The sequence below is a fragment of the Lepidochelys kempii genome, chromosome 1 (assembly GCF_965140265.1).
Source record: "Lepidochelys kempii isolate rLepKem1 chromosome 1, rLepKem1.hap2, whole genome shotgun sequence".
In the NCBI taxonomy this organism is placed as follows: domain Eukaryota; kingdom Metazoa; phylum Chordata; order Testudines; family Cheloniidae; genus Lepidochelys; species Lepidochelys kempii.
Window position 1 is genome coordinate 171427040 of NC_133256.1, and position 24599 is coordinate 171451638.

The 24599-nt window shown below is 39.4% G+C and overlaps 1 protein-coding gene across 5 annotated transcripts in view; it reads right to left on the reverse strand.

The window, feature by feature from the left end:
- Window positions 1-24599, reverse strand: part of NCAM2 (neural cell adhesion molecule 2) — a 557227-nt gene that overhangs the window by 235062 nt on the left and 297566 nt on the right. For all 5 annotated transcript variants that reach the window (XR_012161242.1, XM_073363287.1, XM_073363298.1 and 2 more), the window contains exons 2-5: window positions 16573-16647; window positions 13360-13566; window positions 9419-9562; window positions 854-991 (exon numbers count right to left, since the gene is read on the reverse strand). Coding sequence is in view for 4 of the 5 variants with exons in the window: in XM_073363287.1 (XP_073219388.1) it covers window positions 854-991; window positions 9419-9562; window positions 13360-13566; window positions 16573-16647 (564 nt within the window). In the remaining variant the exon portion in view is untranslated. The remainder of the gene's footprint in view (window positions 1-853; window positions 992-9418; window positions 9563-13359; window positions 13567-16572; window positions 16648-24599) is intronic.

Here is a 24599-nt window from a genome sequence, read left to right on the forward strand (position 1 = left end):
TGACAGGGTCATTCAGAAACAAGACATTAGATATTAGAAATGGCACTTAGATACTAAGGAGCTAATATAATAGACATACCTATTAGTTAGATAGAACCTTGCTGGCCAACAAGTGAATAGAGACCCATTCACATATGTTTTATTGTGCCGACACTGACTTTAACAGTGAGGTCAACCTACATATTCAATTTTATGCTTGCACTTTCATATTCCTTGTTAAAAGGGTTTCTAATAAATTGTTAAAATTTATTATGACTTAAATAATAGTGGCGTATCCATGGTGTATCCAGTTAATTCAACTGTAGTCCTACAGTTAAAAATTATGTTCATGGTGTTTAAACAGGTTTTAAATACTGACAATTCATAAAATAACTGTGTTACTGTGAAACTGAATAACTGCATAAAATTAAGTGGTTTATAACAACACATGACATGCATTGAAAGATATATACCCAGCTAAATTACGGCATGTTATAATCTGAACTCTGATCTTGGTGTGGTTGGCTATATCCTGCGAAAGATATTTTTTTTAAACCACTACATTTACACATAACATTTACATACATTTATACCATTAAAGGAGATATGATATCTCCTTAACTACATAATTATATTAATTAAATTAAACATAAAAACCCACATAAGGTAAACCTCACAATGTACAAATTGTAAACAGTAAACAACTCAATTTCTATTTAAAGAAAAACAATGTAACAATTATAGTATGTAGCGATCCTGCAATACGTGGCCTAATTAAGATTTCATAGAAGATGATGAACCTTGTTTAAATAATGCTATAATCAATGAAAGCAAGACCTCATTTCAACTTCAGAAAAATCACTGTACACCTTACCATTCACGATAACTGTGATATCCCGAAAGTCGATTTCTCCTCTAGCTTCCACTCTTCCTTCACATCTATATATTCCTTCATCACTTTTATTGATATTAAGAATTTGGAGGTTGTTGTTTGGTAACATCACAAATCGATCTAGAAAGGCATGTAATGAATAAAGTGATATCGGTAAATTAAGACAGTTTTGGGATACTAATTTAAATTACTAAGATAAATGAACTTGTCTAATGAGATCAAATAGTTCATCAACAAAACACTTTCAATTTAAAATTAAAATGTAATATCATAACCTAAGTTATTTCACCCCCAAAAATATTGGTTTATCTTTTGTTTAAATTCAGTTAGGATTTTTTCTATATAAAATGGAAATGTAGTTGTTCCTCTGTACATTTTTATTCCAGACTTGTTACTGCAGTGCCAATGGAAGCACAATATACCTACAGTACATTCAACCAAATATTCAATGATGTGCTATTTTTTTTTAAATAAGATATATTATATGCATCCTCCCTCACACCCTATTCAGTTCTTGTCAAGGACCAACTACCCTGCTTTTCCAAATTAATGTTAATGGGTGAAATCTTGGCTCTATTTAAATCAATGATAAAACTCATACTGGCTTCAATATGGCTAGGATTTCACCCAATATGACATCATTTATTTCCCAATTCTGCAACTCATTATGTGTAGGCAGCCCCCACAGAACCTTGCTGACTTCAATAGGTGTCCATCAGTATGAAACAAGTTGCAGAACTGGGATCTTATTGCAGATGATATGGTGATAAGATTATGAAAAAATGTGCAACTTTTGTTTCTGGCAACAGGAAAAATAGAATATTGTAATAGGTTAGCCCAGAAGTAGAATCCTTAGCTCATTTAATGTCTTTTGTAAAACTAAGAATCTGACTCAAATTATTACAAAGTGAATTAGATGCTTATTTACCCTAGACTGGTAAAAGGATTAGAGAAACATAGAAATGTCACACATCAAACCTTAAAATTGTACAGATGGAACTAGATAATGTTCTTCTAGGTAATAGTTGTCTCTGTTCTTACTAAACAACTGTTTGTACAGGATCTTTCAGTTTCAGCCAAAAAATTTATATTAAAACTATTTTTCTTACATATTATGACCCCGGATCATGTGTCTCACTGTGAGCTTGGCATTTCAAGATGCTGAATACACCAACCCTAATCCAGCAAAGCACTTAAGCACATGTTGAACTTTAAGCAAGTGGTTAAGTCTCATTGACTTCCAAGTTACATAGCTTAAGTGCTTTGCTGAATTGGGCCTAAGCATGCACTTAAGTGTTTTCTTGGATCAGAGTCACCACTCGTAGCACCCTATAAGAGGTGCAGATATAAGAGGCAGATGGATTTAATTTTTCAAGTCCCTCAGTCTAAATCAGCCATTATCAGCTTATACCTTTTGAGAGACATATTCCTCCTTAGGTCACTATATGTGATTCTTGTGGTTACTGTATACATGGGCCTCAACTCAGCAAAACACTTAACCAGGTGTTTAAATTTAAGCATGTGCTTAAGGGATTTGCTGAACTGGGGTCCTGGTGCTCCACTCCCTTTGTCGAGTTCTAAGTATATCATGAAGAAAGACACTGGCCATTAAGATCTAATCACTGATTTTCAAATCAATAAAAGTCACAATCCAATACACCTAGAAGTAAAACCCATTTCCTGGTGTGATCCTCTGACAGTCACCCTTCAAAATGTTCTCTCTTTCAAAAGGTGTGTGTGGGGTGGGGTGGGGAGGGGAAAGGGAGATAATTTCTCTCTTTAAACTTTTGTTAGCTTTTTATTTGTTGAAACACAATTCTTAGATCATAAAAAATGTACATTTTCAAACATTTGGAAAGTGCTGTTCAGAGGATTAATTTAATATAAGAAAAGCTTCATCCCTGCTGGCTGGATGTTCTGTCAACTACCAGGCCTTTTCAGCTAAGGAGGCTATTTCAATTTCATCAAAGAAAATGAAATGAAAATGAACTCTAACATTGGGTGACTCGGAACACCATAAATACCCTAATCTTGTCATGGGATAGACTGGAGAAATGTGTGTATAATAACAGGAGAAATTCTTATGAGTAAATTGGGTTGATCAGATGAACAAAGCTCTTTCTACATCCCATACTACATACTAGCATTTAGGCAGACAGATTAATACACAGCACAAACAATACCTATCGGAAAGTTGAAAAAGAGTGGAAAGTGAATTGAAATGATTTCTCAGAAAAGCCACACACCACTCTGTATGACGTATCCACTGATAGAGGTGGAAGGAATTACTGCCTTTCAAGACATAACACCAAATATTTAAAAGAATTGTTATCTACCTTGCATAGTAATTATGTAAAGTCAGGCTGAACCAGTAAACTCACCTGAAGCTTTGCAGTCATGCATTAGGCCTGGATAATGTGATTCACATAAATAATAGTATGCTCAGAGCAAAGTTCAGAGCATCCAACCGCTCTAGCGGACACCATGTTTATACAAGTACTAATTTATGATACATCCCATAAAGTACTATATATGATATACCCATAGGTTCACAAATATATAAACTGTATGCTTTTGTAAGGGGATCACAGTCAATGGATGTGGGCAGTTAACAGCCACCAGACAATGCCAGCTCATCACACACGACAGTCAACAACATTCACTATAGCCTAGGACAGTGTTTCCCAAACTTGGGACTCCACTTGTTCAGGGAAAACCCCTGGTGGGCTTTCCCTTGGCCCGCGCCACTTCTAGCAGCCCCCATTGGGCACGCACAGCAAACCGCGGCCAATGGGAGCCGCGATCGGCCGAACCTGCGGACGCAGCAGGTAAACAAACCAGCTGGGCCCCAATGGGGCTTTCCCTGAACAAGCGGCGTCCCAAGTTTGGGAAATACTGGCCTAGGACACTAAGAGTATGTCTATACTGCAATTAAAAACTTAAAGCTGCTCCAGGACAGCTGACTTCAGCTCACAGGGCTCGGGCTAATAGGCTATAAAAGTGCAGTATAGATGTTTGGACTCAGGCTGGAGCCTGGGCTTTCAGACTCTCCCCACTCACATGATCCCAGAACCCAAAGTCTGGCCTGATCCCAAATGTCTACATTGTAATTTTATAGCCCCACAGCCTAAGCCCCATGAGCCTGAGTCAACTGACCTGGGCCAGCCACGGGTCCTGTACTGCAGTACAGGCATACCCAAAGCAGGATGTGAATACCCATAGCTAATCAGTAGACAAGTATGAAGCCCACACAAAAACGTGCTGGAGAGCTAGCAAGGCACCTCCATGAAAAACTTGCTGAGGACAAAATGCTGGAAGTACTTGAAACCATTAGGGCTTCCACCAGTTCTGCCACTGATGCAGCTGAAACAATGGTAGTATGAGTGATTTATGGTCCCCCCCTCCCTGCCCCACCCTAAAATTTCCTTTTAGAGGCAGGGCCTGAAAGCAGCTGCCAGCCCACCCTGAGTACAGTAGTTTTTTCAGAGAAAGGGTAAAATTCACTTCTGTGATGGCAGCCAACACAAGCTCAATGCACCATTAAACTCCCCCTTAAAAGGACTTATGCAGGCTCTCTGTATCAGGATTAATTTCACCCAGAGTGCACACAAGAATGCACCATTTTCCTTCCCATAGCTGCACAGTTCTAATTAGAGGTGTGTAAACTCTTGATTTAAATCAGGAAAATACTCAAAACCATCATGGGTCTGTGTTCAGCTTGTTTCCAGGAAACAGTGATGGCTTTCATAAATGTTGTTTCTTCAAGCTATCAGCAGAAGCTTTTTATAACCTCAACCCTCCTCTCTGTTTATTGGTTCACTTTATGGCATTCATAATGTAATTTGAGTCAAGATCACTGAGATAGGTCATCGGGTGCAAATCACATGGCATTTCTTCAGTGGCCCTAAATTGGTTGAGCCTATCCAATATGATCAGTCCAATACGGTCAGCCCAGTTCAGTAGAAGTATTTTTCATTTGTAATCTCAGAATGAGAGAGGCTGTAGTTTGTTTAAGATTTTTGATAAAAAAATAAAGTCATCATAATCTATCTTGAAATGTCAGGGGAAGAACCTTAGAAAGCAGAGTCCTAGTATACTTGTAATTCCACCGTTATTGGAAATTTTTCCTTATATTTTATATACTGGCTCCCATATTAATATCTAGATTTCTGATTGGGAAAATCTCTTGAAATCAAAGTTGTCTTGTTGTATCAGGCCTAGTCCCTTAGATTATGTTCCTGAAGCAGGCCCTTATATTTCTCCCGTAACTAGCCCGTTATTAGGCACTATCTTATTATTTTATATTTTGGCTCATGTACCATGTTTATCATACTTTTAAAAGGAGAAGTTTTCCTCACTGAAATAAGACTTCTGTTGTAACATCAGGACGCACGCCTACTTCCTGTTTCATGTTTTGTGAAGCATTGATCCTGTATGAAGAAGTATGAATGGGTTGAAAAACCATACGAACCAGTTTCCACAAAAAAAGTCTGCAAACTTTTTTTGCACTGAACTTGGAATGGTTTGCACACCTGTAATTCTAACAGTCTGAAGAATCGCTTACAGATGTAAATTGTGATGGTTTTGAAGAGAGTTACACCCCACATTGAAATGATCAGAAAAAAAAAACCCAAAGGAACCTGACAAAAAGGAAAATATATAACATAACAGCACACCACAATACATGACAGGGGTGAAGGATACACCAGTACACCTTCAGTACAATATCTCCGCAATCAGCTATGATGTAGACCAAAACAACGTTTACATACAGTAATCCTGAACCTTACAACAATGTCATATCCAGCAAGTGGTAACTGCATGTATGACAAAACTATGCAATTGAGCACCAGACTGTTGAATAGAAAGATTCGTGCAGGTGATGTTCAGACTAGCCCTTGGTAGTTAGTTCCTCTTGTGGCTGACTCCAATCAGTCCCAGAGACCCGAATGCCTCCATATAGCCTTGCAGTATTTGTGATAGGCACTATGGAGTGGGCAGTGTGCTTAACTACTTATGCAGCAATACTGCTGTGCAAAAATAAAGAGCAAATCACTGTCTTGGTGAACAGAACAAGGTGTGATCTGTAAAAAACAGTTGCAGGCCACCTTCATCTCTAGTACCAGGCCCTTGGCGCCTGCACAATGGAATTGTGATTCATGACAATTAAGCTTTTGAGGCTGACATTACAGGAACTCTACAGAACATGCTCAGAGAGTTCTACATTCCATTGAGCTATTGAGCTCTTACATCCAACTTTAAAGATACAACATCAAGTCAAGAAAGAATCTTTTAACAGAGCGTGGGCTCTTTCCAAGGTCATGGTCTCCTCAGTAATTTTATTTAATTTCCTTGGTCAAAGGATGATGGAAAGCTGACCCCTCTGTCCCTCATTCCCTCCCTTCATAGATAAACAGGAGAAGGACTATCGGTGTCGGGAATGAACAGATGTCTAGGAGTTTGGCTCTGGGGGGAGAATTAAAACTACTTTAGAATTAGGAGTTGCCATTCCCAGTCAGCTCTACACTTCCTTGTGGAACAATTCTTTAAATCAGGGGTCTCAAAGTCCCGGCCCGCGGGCCTTCTGCGGCCTGAGCACCTCCCCACTGTCGCCCGCAGAGGAGAGACGCATGCAGACACATTGCTGGCAATGTCTGCTGCAGGTGCCGGCCCCTGCAGCTCCCATTGGCTGGGGAGAGGGATAGAGATACCATCACTAGTTGCTGGGCAGAGTCAGCCATGGAGGCAGCCTCACTTTTTTCAACTGCCCAATCACTGAAGCCAAATGTCAACAAACTGACAGAACTGAAGCATTGCCAGGTGTCTGGCAAACACTAAAAACTCTCTGGCAGGCGAAGAATTGTATAAAGTTATATGGTAGTTTTATTATTTCTGAGAAATTCAAAATAAAAAATACAATATAAATGTTTTCTTTTCTGAACACTATCTTCAGTGACATTATCAACTACCTGAAAGGGGGTTCCAAAGAGGATGGCTCTAGACTGTTCTCAGTGGTAGCAGATGACAGAACAAGGAGTAATGGTCTCAAGTTTCAGTGGGGGAGATTTAGGTTGGATATTAGGAAAAACTTTTTCACTATGAGGGTGGTGAAACACTGGAATGCATTACCTAGGGAGGTGGTGGAATATCCTTCCCTAGAAGTTTTTAAGGTCAGGCTGGACAAAACCCTGGCTGGCATGATTTAGTCGGGGATCGGTCCTGCTTTGAGGACCCCTCAATCCCCTCAGGAGGTCCCTTCCAACCCTGATATTCTATGATTCTATGACTGGGACTGGCCCTAAGGTAAATTGAATTTGAGACCCCTGCTTTAAATGTTCACTTCTGATTCAGTAAACAACCTTCCTTTCTGGTAAGCAGATCAGTCTCCTGTGTGGATAGCACATTCAAGCATTAGGAACTGCCAAGACTTTGTACAGCCTAAATAATCATAGTTAATTGTGCTAAATCATATCCGAGAGGTTTATTCACTTTGTCACATATAGCAGAAATATTTTCACTTTATAACTAAAAAGCCAATCACAGTGTATCTCTCCACAATGCAGGTGCTAAAAAAGATTTTAAATGGAAGCTGCTTCCCAGTGCACAATAAAAAGCTGCATAATATAACTGGAAATTATCCTTTCAACAGCAGATGTCAAATTATTCTACATTTTAAGCTTTCTATAAACAAAAAAAATGAAAAAGACAATTAAAATAATGAATATTTATCTCTATAATAAACTAATCTTCTTGTACACATAACATTTAATGAATTTAAGTATTATATACTATAGAAATAATGATCAATTGGTTACTAGAGAATAATCTCTTCTCCACCATCCATGGTAGTATGTCCAGGTGATACTGTGAACACTCACACAGCTCAAACTCTTCTAGCTATATACTATTTAAAGCCCCAATTCCTACAGCAGGAGCTGCTATCTTAGGTCCTTGCAGAATCCCTTTGAATTTTAATGGGGATTTGTATGGGCATAGCAGTCTGTGCTAGGAGTTCTCAATGCAAGATCAGGGGATAAAGGAACAACATTTTTTTCTGTTTTTCTTTAATCCGTTTTTCAACCATATACTGTTTAAAATCCTAACATTTTATATCTGTCTGGCTCAAACAGCTAAACAGCTTTATGTCCTGTCACATCTTAAAAGAAAATGAAACAAACTCAAAATTACATTATGAAATGCAGCATGGCACACTGGAAATATTTAAAAAATTCAGATTAATTTAAAATGCATGATCTTAAGAAAAAAAATTTCAAGATTTTCTTTTTATGATTAAATCTTCTAAAACAGGGTTGATTGGTAACCAGAACAAGAACTAGAAGTGCAAAAGCAAATTAAATTAACATACTGTGGAGTATCCCTGATCTTTAGGAGAAAATCTCACATTTGTAGGCTTTAAACTGTAACACTGACAAAAAGACCGCTTGCTTAATTGTTCAGCTACTGTTTGTTTCCAAAATCCCTTAACCCCTACCTTCTTTAACAATTCAATTATATATAAAAAAGTTGCATTGCTCTTCTACAGGTAACTCTTTCACCATGAATTCTGCACATGTGACTATGTGGGTAACGACAGAGATTAAACACAGTATGTAAGTAGCAAATCCAATTAAATCTCTGCCTGGCTTTTGTACCATGAAGGTTCACACATGAATCTGAAAGCACCCAAATAAGTGATTTTTCAGCTTTACAATAAAAAGCCTAATAGGTTTATTAAATCTGCTCTTCTTTGGCTGTAATCGTACCTTAGAGATGCTACAGTTCCATACTTTCATGTCACTAAATAAACTTTAATTTCATTTTGAATTAAAAAGAATATGAAAAAACATATCTTAATGACCAGCATGAGGAATGTACAAACTCAACCTTGCATTTTAGTCCATTTAATGCCAAAGCTGTGAGAGGATAGGCAGGTAGGCAGATAGCTCTCCAAAGATGTTTTCTGTGCATTGTGAGGTACATAATAATTGTGTTGCCCCACAAAGTCATAAGAAGCTGTATTGGGACAGTCAATTGCCTCCTAAAGACATCACTAGTGTGTGTAGTGGATACTGAAGGCCACTAGTATACCACATCCCATGAGAACAACAGGCATGGGGAAGAGAAGATGATCCAGGGTTTATGGTTTGGAATGAAAATCATACACAACTCTATAGACCCAACTGTACAATCCTTAAACATGTTGGTGAGAACTCACTCGCTCAGGTAGCTCTATTGGCTTCAGTGGGACTACTCATATGAAAAATTGCTCACAAATGGGCTGACAGTCCTTGGCTGAATTTTGCTTTAAGCTTATTGGGTTAATATGAAACCAAAGTGAAACTGAAAGCATACTCTTCAGTAAGATATCTATTCTTGATTTAAAGCTTCAAGTGATGGAGAATCTACCACATCCAAAGGTAAAATTAAAGTTTATGCTTAGGAATTCTTCACTGCTATCCCACATTACAGTTTTGATATATCTTCTTTTAAATAATATTTTAATATATAATTAGAACATATAACCTAAAGAGTTACCAAAATACTAACTGTCAGCAATAGTTGTGACTTCCTCATTTCGATACAACCAGCTGACAACAGGTGCAGGTGAACTAGTAACATGACAAATCACTTCAGCATCTTCTCCTTGTCTGAATTCTTGTGGTGTTATTATGTCTCGGAAAGTGAGCTTTTCTAAAAAGAAAGAAAACTGAATTTAACAAGCGTTTCCTGTTTTGTTTAGCAATACAAGTTACATGCACAGTTACTCTGAATACAGCAAGAAATCATAGAAATTAGAGATGTGAAAGCTAGTTCATTTTTTCTCTGAGTGCAGCAGAGGACTGTTCCAGTGTATTATCTATGGCTTTGGCCAGCCTAGGCATAAATGTTCCTGGTAATGAGAATTCCACTATTTCCATTGAGAAATAATTGCATAATATCTTAGAATCATAAAAAATGTAGGGCTGGAAGGGAGCACAAGGGAGCTCAAGAGATTATCTAGTCCATTCCACCACCACTCCCTCTTAGGCAGCACCAAATAAGATCATCCCTTACTGATGTTTGTCCAACCTGTTCTTTAAAACCATCAATGAAAGAGATTACACAACCTCCAATTACGTAACCAATTCCAGTACTGAAGTATCCTTCCAGTTAGAAAAAATTCTCCTGATATCTAACCTAAATCTCCTATGCTGCAAACTAAGACCATTACTTCACCTAGTTTCTGTGGACTTGAAGAACAATTGGTCACCATCCGCCTTACAAGAGCCCTTAACATATTTGAAGACTATGAGGTCCCCCATCAGTGTTCTTTTCCCAGGACTAAACATGCCCAGGTTTGTTAACCCTTCCTGACATGACAGGTTTTCTAAACCCCCTTTAAAATGTTTTTTGTTCTTCTGTAGACTTTCTCCAGTGTGTCCACTTTTTCCTTAAAGCATGGTGTCCAAAACTGGACATAATAGTCCAGCTGAGTCCCCACCAGTGCAGAGTAGAGTGGTATAATTACCTCCCTTGTGTTTAGTAGAACACTCCTATTAATATGTCACAGAATGATATTAGCTTATGGTTTTTTTGCAAATACATTGTATTGTTGGCTCATAGAACTACCGCCTAGCTAGTTATTCCCCAGTTTCTATTTGTGCATTTGATTTCTCCTTCCTAAGTGTAGTGTTTTGCACTTGTCATTATTGACTCTCATCTTGTTGATTTCAGACAGATTCTCCAATTAATCAAGATAATTTTGAATTCTAACCCTGTCCTCCGCAGTGCTTGCAATCCCTCCCATCTTGGTGTCATCCAGAAATGTTATATGCAATATGTCCACTCCATTATCCAAGTCATTAATTAAAAGATTGATTAATGGGACTCCATTAAATATGGCCTCCCATTTTTATAGCAACCCCTTAATACCTAGTCTTTGAGTATGGTATTTCAACATGTTATGCATCCACCTTATAGTAATTTCCTCTAGACCAGATGTCCCTAGTTCGTTTATGAGACTGACATGCGGGATAGTGCCATAAGGATCTTTGAAGTAATCTCTTCCGTTTGAATATACAAAATAATTTCTTACTTACTTCTTGCTTTCAACATTTTTGGGCTCAACTGTGGAACTCTTACTCATATTGTGAGCATTAATTACTCCAGTGAGTAGCCTTGTTGACTCAATTATTTGGTGTTTTTCTTCAAGTCCCGGCTGCTGAAGGCAAGTGATTGTGAGAATTTCAGTTTTCATGGGGGAGGAGTAGTGTGGGGGACGACTTTCTAGCTATCATGTTGTGGAGAAAAGCCTGACATCATCAACTGGCTCAAAACCCAAAAGGCAAATAATAAGAAACCTGATTATTTTTAAATTGTGATTTTTTTTTAGCCAATAAGACCCATTTTTTGGAGATTTGATTTCTGAATATTTGGGGAGGTAATACCATAAGTAAGTATTCAGTTGTGTGAGTAAGGGTTGCATAATTTTAGCTGTTATTGCAGGATAGCTCAACAGCTACACTGTGGCTTTTAATCCACCACCTTCTTTAGGCACTACTGTGGAACTGTACAGACCTAAGACGAGCTCTGGAGGAAACTGCTTCTCAGTGACACATCCTCTGTCGATGCAACTCACTGCATATGTGTAGTGCACAAACATGTGGTTTTATCAATAACATTTATTTTTAAAATTATCTATCATTTGATATCTGCTGCACTGTTAAAGCTGCAGTACTTTAAGATTTTATCTTGCATTTACCTGGCACATTTCAGTTCATAAGTCTTGGCCTGACCATGAACCATATCCTGCCATGAATATTTATGCAAAAGTCACCATTCAAATCAATAAGGAATTCTGCTTAAATACTAATGGCACAGTATGGCCCCTCTTTTTGGTTTTGTGTTAGCCTTAAGCCTCTTCTGTATTATGTATTTTGCATTGAAGTAAAGAATTCTGATTGATCTAATTGATGTAAAGAATTCAGTTCAATATTTCGTACTTTTTAAAGTGATGTCAATTACAACTTGACAAAAGACTAGGGACCGAATGGCTAGGCAGCAGTTCTGCGGAAAAGGACCTAGGGGTGACAGTGGATGAGAAGCTGGATATGAGTCAGCAGTGTGCCCTTGTTGCCAAGAAGGCCAATGGCATTTTGGGATGTCTAAGTAGGGGCATAGCGAGCAGATCGAGGGACGTGATCATTCCCCTCTATTCGACATTGGTGAGGCCTCATCTGGAGTACTGTGTCCAGTTTTGGGCCCCACACTACAAGAAGGATGTGGATAAATTGGAGATAGACCAGTGAAGGGCAACAAAAATGATTAGGGGTCTGGAACACATGAGTTCTGAGGAGATGCTGAGGGAACTGGGATTGTTTAGTCTGCAGAAGAGAAGAATGAGGGGGGATTTGATAGCTGCTTTCAACTACCTGAGAGGTGGTTCTAGAGAGTATGGTTCTAGACTATTCTCAGTGGTAGAAGAGGACAGGACAAGGAGTAATGGTCTCAAGTTGCAGTGGGGGAGGTTTAGGTTGGATATTAGGAAAAACTTTTTCCCTAGGAGGGTGGTGAAACACTGGAATGCGTTACCTAGGGAGGTGGTAGAATCTCCTTCCTTAGAAGTTTTTAAGGTCAGGCTTGATAAAGCCCTGGCTGGGATGATTTAATTGGGGATTGGTCCTGCTTTGAGCAGGGGGTTGGACTAGATGACCTCCTGAGGTCCCTTCCAACTCTGATATTCTATGATTCTATGATTCCACTGAAGTCAAGAATTTCAAGATTATGGACTCAATTCAGAAACTTGCTTAATCATTTCAAATGATCAAAAAGAGATCTGAGGTCCCTTCCAACCCTGATATTCTATGATTCTATGATTCTAAAACTTCTGTAGGATGCTTTTACATATTCATTTTGCATCATGCAGTATATTTACATTTGAAGAAATAATCCTCCATTAATTGTTTAACTCTATTTTAAAAATAATAGTACTTTGGTGGTTTATAAATATTTATACCTCATCACATATAGGATTTTATGTCACATAAGTCCTTATACAACCAAGAACAGGAAAAAAAATAACATAAAAGCCATTGCAAACTCTTTTAAACTGTATATGTTGTGTCTCTTGCACTCCAAATCAATGCACAATTTGACTATTGTAAGAGGATTTATTTTGGTGCAGATCTATCTCCCTCACAAACACATTTTGTCCTTTTCATGATAGAGAGGTATATATGGTGCATCCTCATGATAAGACTTTGTATTTCAAGACATCAGGTAACTGATGCTATACCATACTGGATTAATGTACTCTGGATATCAATTCCATTCAAGTCTTTTTCACAGTATATATGCTTGACTGCAACAGATACAATCTATTGCTCCTAAAATTAGATTTATAGATAAGGGGTATATATTAATTTAGTGTTAATTTTCTGTATAGCAAATGGAATTCAAAATAGATCCTCTCTTTTTATTGTTAGTTTTTTCCTTTATGTTTCACTTACGATAAATTTCCAAAACAACAGTAGCTTCTTGAGTCTGTCCTTTTGCATCAGTTGCTTGACACCGATATATCCCAGCATCTTCTACATTTGCATTGTAAATGGTTAGCCGTGATCTAACACCTTCTTTTTGAATGACCACTCTTTGACTAGACACAATCTTCTCTCCTTGTGGATTGTACCAATCTATATTGTCTGGCTCCCCAATCGCTAAAAAAAGCAATGTAAAAAGTAAAGTTCAGCTATAGACACTAAGTAACATTCAGTTGAGTTCTTTCTTTGCAATATCCAGCTTGCCTTGTCTGTAGGAGAAACACAAGTTATAAGACAGACAAAAGAGAAACCAGCAAGTCTGATGGCCATAATTTAACTATTTTGAGCTATTAATAAGAATTAGGAAAATGTTTATACATCCAGCTGAGCCAGAGAGCAAAAATTACATTATCCAGTAACTATTTGGGCTATCTGTGGGTATTTTAGAAATAAAAGATTTGGATCAAACCTTTGCCCAAAATCCGAACAAACTTTTTACAAGATTCAAAGACCAAAATCAGAGACCTTTCCCTCCTCCATGACATACTCTAATATTCAAGTACTAGCAAATTTGTCCTACTTAGGTCCCAGCCAATGTTCAAATTTTTAAAAAAAAAAAAAGAGGAAAGAAAACAGAACCCCCCCCCCCTTTTTATTTGCTCTACTGATTTTTTTTCCTCAGAGATGTGTTTTCACTATGTTCTATCTGAACCAAAAGCAAGTTTTTGGTTACATGTCAAATTACCATGGTGTACAGCCATGGTAATAATCACATTTGTAGAAAGAAACAGATTTTGAACCAGAATTACAACTTCATTTTGACAGTGTTTTTAGAAAAAAAATTCTTTTTAATAATTGTCTATGGAACAAAAGCATTTTGGCAAACAAAATTTGTAAGAACATTATACAACATTATAGATGCAATCAGATACATGTTTACCTATTTGTATTTAAGAGTAACTATTTACATTTCCATATTTAAAGGTTACATTCTAGTTTTAAGTTGCCATTGGACTAACGTTTTTAAGTGAGCCAGGAATTGGTGAGCAACCACTGGCCTATATTCAAAGAACAGTCCTTAAAACTGTATCACACTTTTCAGAACGATCTGATTTCCAGCTGGTTGAAGCTGTTTTTTCCTCTTTTTCTTTTTTTAACTCACAGTGAATAAACTGTAACCCATCTAACTGCCTGAGTGGTTGGCATAAATCCCCTCAGATATAACTATATGCTAGATATTCAGATAACATTGGGCCAGATTCAGTATCAAATCCTGCTACTACCACATTCTGCATCACAGAATTACATAGACCATCCCCCAACTTGGAATAAAACTAAAATCCCAAGGCGGAGAAGTTTACTTCTCTGCAGAGGTTGTTGTATATCAGCTATGTGACATCAGATCACATCCCTGCTAAGGGAGGAGAGCCTGAAACCCTTTTTGCCCCGATAGATTATGAGAATGACACCGGTGAGTCTCCCAAGTAAGTGAAAAGCCTCCCTGAGCCTGTGGCTGTGGGGATTGGTTTCTACAGGTGACTGACAGTCAGCTGTGAAGAGCTCAAAAAGGGTGCATGCCCCAATGAGCAGTGACAGCTGAGAGTTCCACAAAGGTTCAATGGACTTGTTTGACTGGACAGGAGGATATGCCAGCAAATCTAAGACATCCCCCAGTGAGACAGGAGTGGTAAAGGACACAGGACCAGTCTGGACCAACACAAGATTCCGATCTGGTCCTCTGCTTTTGGCTGTTTGGAGTTCTAGATAGTTGTTGTTAACAAGGCTTATGAGGACATGTATTTTGCACACTATGAGTCATCCAATGATGAGTCATTTGAAAATAATAAAAATGAACTCTTACCTAATAACATTTAAAAGATACGGCAGTTCCACTGTTACTGCAACAAAACTGTAACATTGTTTACAGATTATTGATTAAGCAATTTGACAAAACAGGTATGAATATTCTCATCTTAATGCAGGGATAATTTTGACCACAATGATGGCATAACTCTAAATGCACATTTTATATTATATATAAAATTATTTCTAAGAAAAATTACTGGCCTCATCTTGAGAGAAGCTAAACACATCAGTCACAAATTTGATTTATAAAACGCAACCTCCAGGTTCCCTGACTTTTTTTAAACATGGTCAATTAATAGCAGAACCATGACTCCAGCAGGTAACTCAATCCTATCCATAATAATAAAGCAACTGTCTCACCTATGCAGGTCTCAGCCTGACACTGGTTAAGACCTTGGACCTCACTAATTGAACAAGATACAACAGAGATACAAAGTGAAATCCTGACCCTTTTAAAGTCAGTAATAGTTTTCCACTGACTTAAGTGGGGCCAAAATTTCAGTCTTATAGCTGGATGTCAGTAGCAAACTAAAACTACTTCAATGCCACAGAATGAAGCCTGGCAAAACTCCCATTGACTTAACATGGGTCAGGATTTCATCACCATCTCCACACTAACCGTCTTAACATCTCCACATACACCTTCAATTAGAGATGATAAAACAGACCCACGTCAAAACCCACATGAAAGCATCTTTGATGTATGATTTTTTTTTTTTTTTTTTAGTACTTTTCAGGTTCAGGTCCTATGTTTGAGAAATAAACTATTTGGCAAAGTTTTCTAAAGTACTGCTAAAACTTTCCCTGGGTAAAAAGTTGATTGCACGAGAAAAAGTAATTCTAACTTTTCAGGTTACATATGCTCTGTTGGATACTGAAACAGTCACTCAGGTGTAACTTCAGAGCAGCATGCTATGTCTAATTTATTCATTAGCTATTTACCAAAAATGATTCAATTATGATCTTATATATTCATTCTAATATTAGTGTTTAGACAAGTAAAATTATTTTAATAGAGCAAAAAATTTACATACATAAATAATTTATACTGATGGAAATCAATTTCAAAATAAGAGATTTAGTCTGTTTGAAACGTGAAATCAACAGTCTGTAGACTGAAAGCATACATTATGTGAAGCCAATGTAACAGGACTTGCTATTTATCACAACATGCAAATAGTCAGAATTCAATGCAAATATTGAAACAATATACTTTAAATATAAATATTTCTAAGCCAATTAATAACATTCAAATTATGAAAAAGTTTGATCTGAAAATTTAGCAAAACATACCTGGAGATATAATGAAATACATACCTGTGCATGTGAAGAATTTGGATTCGCCCACGCTAAGCTCTACCTTGCTAAGTGAAATCGTCACTTGAAGGAGAGCTGAAAAATACAATGTAAATACAGCATGAATACATTCTGCATGTATCAGTTAAAAGATGCCTACACACAGTATATGTACTGTACAAGCAGCACAAAAAAGATTGAGTGTCAGCTAAACATAGTATCTCCCAAAATAGAGTATTTATAGCAGTGGTGAAAGAAATCTAAGAGTAAGTTAGAGATCACATTTTAGATGCAAACTATAACATCCCAGTAAAGTTAACTTGATGGGAAATGTCCTGGAGATCCTAAGTATTCAGTTTCTCTCTCTCTCACACACACACACACCCAAGAGATAAAAAACCCTCTCAAATACATAGCCACTCTATATGAAGGACCTAAGCAACACCGATACTTTACACGCTGCTTATTGTAGATGCAGCACTGAAAGCACAAATGAACTAAGAAACCCTTTTTTCCAGAGATGGAATACAATTAACACAGGGCCTTACTGAATCCTAGAGTAAGTAGGTGCATCTGCATAAGTCAATTGGGTGCATAGAATTTGGCTTACATATGCACACACACCAAGATAGAATACTAAAAGAAAAAGTCATACTAATTTCAAGTTCTACTAGAAACAGAAAAAAAGTAAAATATCTGCCAGATGGAAAAGAACCAAAGTTTTAGGGAATGAAATTTTATTTACAAAGTTCTGAGAGTATTATAAACAAAAGAATTATAGGGTGATTGGGACTCTAAAAAATATTAGATAGTGTCTTTTCAACATTTTTTTAGTTTTGAAACACATGATTGATTCATATATCTCAAAGGCGTGAGGAAGTGACTGAACTCCTTTAAAACCATGTTCAGTACAATTGTGTACAGTGAATGCTAAAGATGGCCATTTAGACGGAAGATTTCACCTCACCAGATCCTTGATCCACCGTTATCATGGGAGTCTGAGGATATGTCTACTTTAGAACTAAACACCCATGGCTGGCTCGTGACAGCTGACTTGGGCTTGCAGGCGTGGGGCTCAGGGGCTGTTACACTATGGCATAGACATTTGGGCTTGGGCTGAAGTCTGAGCTCTGGAACCCTCCCCCCTCGCAGGGTCCTTGATCCTAGGCTCCAGACCGAGCCCAAACACCCACTACAATTAAACAGCCCTTCAATCTGAGCCCCGCAAGTCTGAGTCAGCTGGCACAGGCAAGCTCAAGGTTCTTCTTTGCAGTGTAGATGCACCGTAGAGGACAGCTGGGGGTGAGCAGAGTTACTATCAAATTTATTTTATATGACAAAATCTTTTTCTTCCATGAATATGTTACATTTTATAACACTTTGAAAAACTCCTTGTACAGTACTGACTGTACTGCTATTAACTACAGAATAAAAAGTGAAAGCATAAGCCCAAAAACAGATTTGAAAGAGTATTTCATACATAATATAGCGCCATACGGCAATTATTACCATCAATAAAAGACAATCCAAACAATTATGCAATACCTGTTCTAGCTCCACATAAACAGCTTGGATAAGGGAAGACACAGACCATATTTGAATTTATAGACTAATAACCCATTTCATGTAAGAGAAAGTGGTCCTCTCCGTAGAACTTCAATAATGGCCTAAAACATTTACAAATCAAAAGTTCTTCTTAAACCCACCGTAAACTTTTAATGAATAACAAGTGGGCATGATTTAAGTCATTATCTTCTTAACTACTTTTAATTTATTCAGTTGTTCTGAACAAGAATGAAATGTTTGAGTGTGGAATTGGGGGATTGTCTGTGAGGGACCCTCAACTATGTAACACCTTTTCTGAGGGCATCAGAATGAGCTCAAGTCTTCCCATTTTCAGAGACTGATGCCAAACCCATTGTGACAGGATCCCCAGGATGCAACCTGGATTTAGGGTAACGCTGCTCCCCCATAACTCTCTAGCCTGGGCTGTCACTCACAATACTATGTTAGTGACATGCAGAAAACTCCTCTGGGAACTATCATCACTCAGTACAACAGCACGTGCAACCCCAAACCCAGCTATATAGCATGAATGCTCCCTGAGCCATTCACAAAACAGAAAGGCACCAGCAAATCTGTCAACCCCCAGCCTTGCACCCCGAGAATATTCCATTCCTGGTCAGAAGCCAGACCAGTAGATGTTTATTACGCAGGCCATCCCTCCTTCCATGTGGAGAGGACATTCACTATCCTTTGTAAACTGAGTTGAGATTTCCCAAGCACTTCAAGCAAAACAAACTGTTTTAGGTAAAATATAAAACAGATTTATTAAGTACAGAAATATAGATTTTAAGTGATTATAAGTGTTAGGCACAAAAGGTCAAAGATAGTTACCAAAGAAAATATGAGATAAGTGCAAGTCTAAATCTCTAGTCCTTATTTGTCTTGACAGTATTTGAATCAATCAGTTTTCTCACCCCATTAGATGTTGCAGTTCTTAATACACAAGCTTCCCCTTTAAGGCTGGGACCAGTCTCCTCAGTTCAAGTCTTTGTCTTCTCAATTTCTTGTTGCTTCCAACATAGGTGCAGGAGGAGAAAGGCCAAAACATGACGCCACTGTCCCCCATTTTATATCCTCAGTCCATGTGCCTGGAAAACACTAGCCCAAGCATGTCCTGGTGGACTTTGCTGAGTCACAGGGTTGAGCAATCTCCCACTATGTGATGCTTGTGCAGCTCTCTTATAGTATTGTAAATTCCTTGTTTACAACTCCCCTTCTGATTAATGGTTGCTTAACACCTTCCTGGAAGTGGATCCCAATGTAGCAGGAGAGACCCTCAAACTTACAAAATATTTCAGTAACAACCATATAGGAAAAATCTCAACTTTATACATACTAATGATATACATATTTGGACAAAACAATGGGTTCCAGCAGATCATGACCTTTCACATGATACCTCATATGGCATGCTTTGTATGAAATATATCATATTTAGATGACAGGAGTGACTATGGGGGCTCCACACTGCTGCTTTCAGAGTACCTCCCCCATCTTTTCACAACAGCTCTCCCACAACAACAGAAGAAGACTATATTAATAATATTAATAAAATAATAACAACGTGTTCAAAGTATAAGTGGTCAAACCCCAAAATAGCAAGCACACAGCCCATTTCAGGTTAAATTATATGCTAGTCTAAATATTGCATCTGACACTCCATAAATGTTTGGCACTCCATAAAAACAGTCAGACAGTGAGAAAGGTTGTACAAATAGAAGTTTAAGCTCAGTTTGTTGAAAAGTCTGGGAGACTTATTGATCTGACAAAATAATTCAGGACACTATATGTTTATACATCTGACCACAAACAAGACCCAGTAAACAAGAGATGAACTAGTTATCTAAAATGTTAAACCCATTGTTTTAGAGTTCCCTTTTAAGTTTCATTGCATAGAATCATAGAACTGGAAGTGAACTCGAGAGGTCATCTATTTCAGTCCCCTGCACTCAAGGCAGGACTAAGTATTATATGGACCATCCCTGACAGGTGTTTGTCCAACCTGCTCTTAAAAATCCCCAATGGTGGAGATTCCACAACTTCCCTAGGCAATTTATTCTAGCGCTTAACCACTCTGACAGTTAGGAAGTTTTTCCTAATGTTCAACCTAAACCGTCCTTGCTGCAATGTAAGCCTATTGCTTCTTGTCCTATAGTCAAAGGTTAAAAAGAACAATTTTTCTCCCTCCTCCTTGTAACAGTCTTTTATATACTTGAAAACTGTTATCATGTCCTCTCTCAGTCTTCTCTTCTCCAGACTAAACAAACCCATTTTTTTCAATCTTCCCTCATAGGTCATGTTTTCTAGACCTTTAATCATTTTTCAAGTATCAGAGGGGTAGCTGGGTTAGTCTGGATCTGTAAAAGCGACAAAGAGTAGATTATAGTTAGTTCAATCAGGGAGGATGAGGATGAGGGAGGATGAGGCCCTGATTGAACCAATCCTCCCTAACTAACCTCATTATCCCAAGCCTGATTCTTGTTTGCATATTTATACCTGCTTCTGGAAATTTCCATTACATGCATCGGACGAAGTGGGTCTTCACCCACTAAAGCTTATCCTCCAATACGTCTGTTAGTCTATAAGGTGCCACAGAACTCTTTGCCACTTTTAATCATTTTTGTTGATCTTCTCCAATTTGTCCACATCTTTTCTGAAATGTGGCACTCAGAACTGGACACAGTACTCCATCTGAGGCCTAATCAGTGTGGAATAGAGCAGAAGAATTACTTCTTGTGTCTTGCTTACAATACTCCTGCTAATACATCCCAGAATGAGGTTTTCTTTTTTTTTTTTGCAACAGCGTTACACTGTTGACTCTTATTTAGCTTGTGATCCACTATGACCGCCAGATCCCTTTCCGCAGTACTTCCTAGGCAGTCATTTCCCACTTTGTATGCGTGCAGCTGATTTTTCCTTCCTAGAGTGGAGTACTTTGCATTTGTCCTTATTGAATTTCATCCTATTTACTTCAGACCATTTCTCCAGTTTGTCCAGATCATTTTGAACTTTAATCCTATCCTCCAAAGCACTTGCAACCCCTCCCAGCTTGGTATTGTCTGCAGACTTTATAAGTGTACTCTCTTGTGCATTTTCAAAATTAAACTCCATGTGTGCTGCGCCAAAGAAACTAAACACTTACTTTGCTCCATTGCTGGGATGACTATATTGCAATTCAGTGTGGAAAATACCCTGTTGTTGCAGTACATAATTCTTCATTAGATATTCTATTTCCCCTCCTTCTCCAGAATAGAGTAGCTGACCCTTGAGAATAAACTGGGTGGACTCCTTTGAATAGTTTCCAGAAGCAGCCAACACCCTACACAGTTAAAGAAAGTTTCTTACTCAGAAGACCAAACATCAGTCAGAGATCACCAAAGAGGTTGTAGTTCAAAGTTGTCATCCTTTTCTTTGGCTAACAGGTTTTATTGGTTGTTGTTTTATCAGAGCCAAATAAAATTAAACTATCAAGGACAGGTCACACAGAATGACTATCATACCACTTGCTGTCATACAGTAAGCTATCAGCTCTTCATGGCATGGACTGTCTTTTACAGTGCGTTTCCACAGTGCCTAGTACAATGGGATCCAGTTCTTGGTTGGCTCTTATGCACTACCAAAATACATACATTACTCTTGTTTGGAGCTTGCATAACTTCTTTTTAACGTAGGTCAGTGGTAGAGGAGGAGGTTAAAGCAAAGCCAGAATCCAGCATTTTGGTCTGCAGAATGAAGAGAATGTGTTTCCTGACGGTGTGTGCAGCTTCCAGTTGCAAATGGCACTGCATTGTTTTTTTCCTTCCCCTTCCCTTCCCCTGGGCCCTTTGCCTTTTTTTAACAAAAAGATAACCTTTGTAATGAACAGGTGGCCTCCCTTAAGGTCAGGCTCTGTGACTTTCTGTAGACATATAGTCATATATTGTCTACTGGATAAGGTCTTTATATATATGAACTGAGTTCACATGCACTAGTTGGTGATCTATATTTAGGCCATGCTAATAATGTGCACATGGGATGACTACTCCCTTTCAATTTGCATCATTGTGTACACACATCAGGGGCTCGGGGCACACTAAGTGTATGATGTTCTGGGAGAGTATCCCATAGTCCTTTGCTTCACTGCTGAGCAATATGTATTCTGGGATTTTTCTCACTACATATTATGAGATGCACAGGAGAAGCCAGGTGGAAGCCAGTGGAATTCTGGAACTTGGGGTCAAACTAAAAAAAAAATCTCGTGATTCTGCTGTCTCACTCCTGTTTCCTTTTTTTTTTTTCTGGATTGCTGTCAGCCAGCATGGACCCAGCTATAGATCTGCAGCACTATGCCAGTAACTGTTGTGATGGGGCAAGGCCAGATGGCTATAGAAAAGTAGTGGGAGATAGATATATTAGCTCCAGGCTAAACAAATCCCTGGTACCAGGTTAGTGAAATGGAAGCTGCTCTGGGTCAATTAAGACACCTGGGGCCAATTAAGAACTTTCCAGAAGGCAGGGAGAAGGCTAGGTTGATTGGGACACCTGAAGCCAATCAGGGGCTGGCTGAAACTAGTTAAAAGCCTCCCAGTCAGTCAGGTGGGTGTGCATGTCAGGAACTGTGGGAGGAAGTTGTGCTGTTGGAGAGGCTGAGTAGTACACACCATATCAGGCACAAGGAAGGAGTCCCTGAGGTAAGGGTGAAGTGGAGCTTGAGGAAGTGAGGGCTGCTGTGGGGGAAGTAGCCCAGGGAATTGTACATGTCATGTTTCTAAAAGGTCAGCTACCATAGCTGATACTATTAGGGTCCCTGGGCTGGAGCCCGGAGTAGAGGGTGGGCCCAGGTTCCCCCACACACACTTTTGCCTCCTGATTCATCACTGAGACTGGGAGACAACAGAGACTGTGCAAGGAAGGATAACTTCTCCTTACCTCCCTTGCTGGCTTATGAAGATAATGGCTCAGTAGACTGTGACCCTTGTCTCTAGAGAGAGAAGGGTTACATGGAGGGTCACAGTGAGCCTCTGAGGCTAGCAAAATCTACCAGGAAACGTGGAATCCACGGAGGCAAGGACAGAGCTTTGTCACAACTGGTGGCAGAAGTGGGATTTTGTTCACAGTGTGGCGAAAGAAAGAGGTTTAAAAAAAAGTGCACTGGGGTTTTTGGTTTTTGTTTGTTTGCTTTGAACCACAATGGAGGAGGTGGTAAGAGCTCTGGTACAAGCCATGGCAGCCCAGCAGGAGGCCACCCGGGTTCAGGCAATGACACAACAGGAGTCTATGAGGCTACAGCAGGAAACCAATCAATTATTGATGAACCAGCCGACCGAAGATCATGCCCTCTTGAGAGAGGTGGTGGACCAGCTGATGATCCTCAACACCCAGGCCCGGGGGTCCGACGGGATGCGAACCCTGAGGGCCACTGGTTGTCTGCCAAAGATGACGTCAGAAGATGACGTAGAGGCATATCTCCTCTCATTCAAAAGGACTGCTCAGCGTGAGGCGTGGCCCCAGGAGCAGTGGGCCAGCATTCTCGCCCCTTTTTTGTGTGGAGAGGCCCAGAAGGCCTATTTTGGCATGTTATTATACACATATATATAATAAGGCAATATAATTGCCTGCCATGGATGCCACTGACTATACCCATCTGAAGGCAGAGATCCTAGCACGATCGGGGTAACGGCAGCGGTAAGGACCCAGAGGTTCCATGAGTGGAAATACCAGGAGAACAAACCCCCAAGGTCCCAGCTATTCAACCTCATACACCTCGCACGGAAGTGGTTACAGCCCGAGGTGTGCAGGCCGGAGGAGATTTTGGAGACCCTGGTCATCGACCATTACCTGCGGGGACTGCCGCCAGATCTCCGCAAATGGGTAGGCCAGAACGATCCATTCATGTACGATGAGATGATCACACTGGTAGAAAGACGGATGACAGCCAGGGAAGGGTCTCCTGCATGATCATCCAGGGAACTGACCCGACTACCCAAGGAACGCCCCTTTCAAAGCAAGCACCCAACCCCGACCCTGGAAGGTTGGGCAGCCAAACCCCTGGGGAATCCTAGGTGGAAGAAGTGGGGGAGGCAAAAACCAGCAGGGACCCCAGAAGGAAGGGATTGGCCTGAGTGGGGGGAACCCCAGGACTAAACCCCCTAACCTCCAGGATAGGGGAATGATTAAACAGCAATTATAGATGTTATGCATGTGGGGAGTGGGGACACATAGCAGCACAGTGTCCCAGCACCAAGGAGCCTATGCAATGTAACTTGGGGGAGTGGGAGGTCCCGTGCTCCCTTATCCACCTCGCGGGGGTCACACTAGCTCTGCATAATTACACCAGGCCAGTGAGGATAAATGGAGCAGAGACTACAGCGCTTGTGGACTCTGGGAGTGCTATCACGCTCATATTGGGTAAGCTGGTAAAAAAATAGTCAGCTGCTACAAGCCAAATGTGTAGCAGTGACGTGCGTGCATGGGGCCGTGAGCCATTACCCCACCATCCCAGT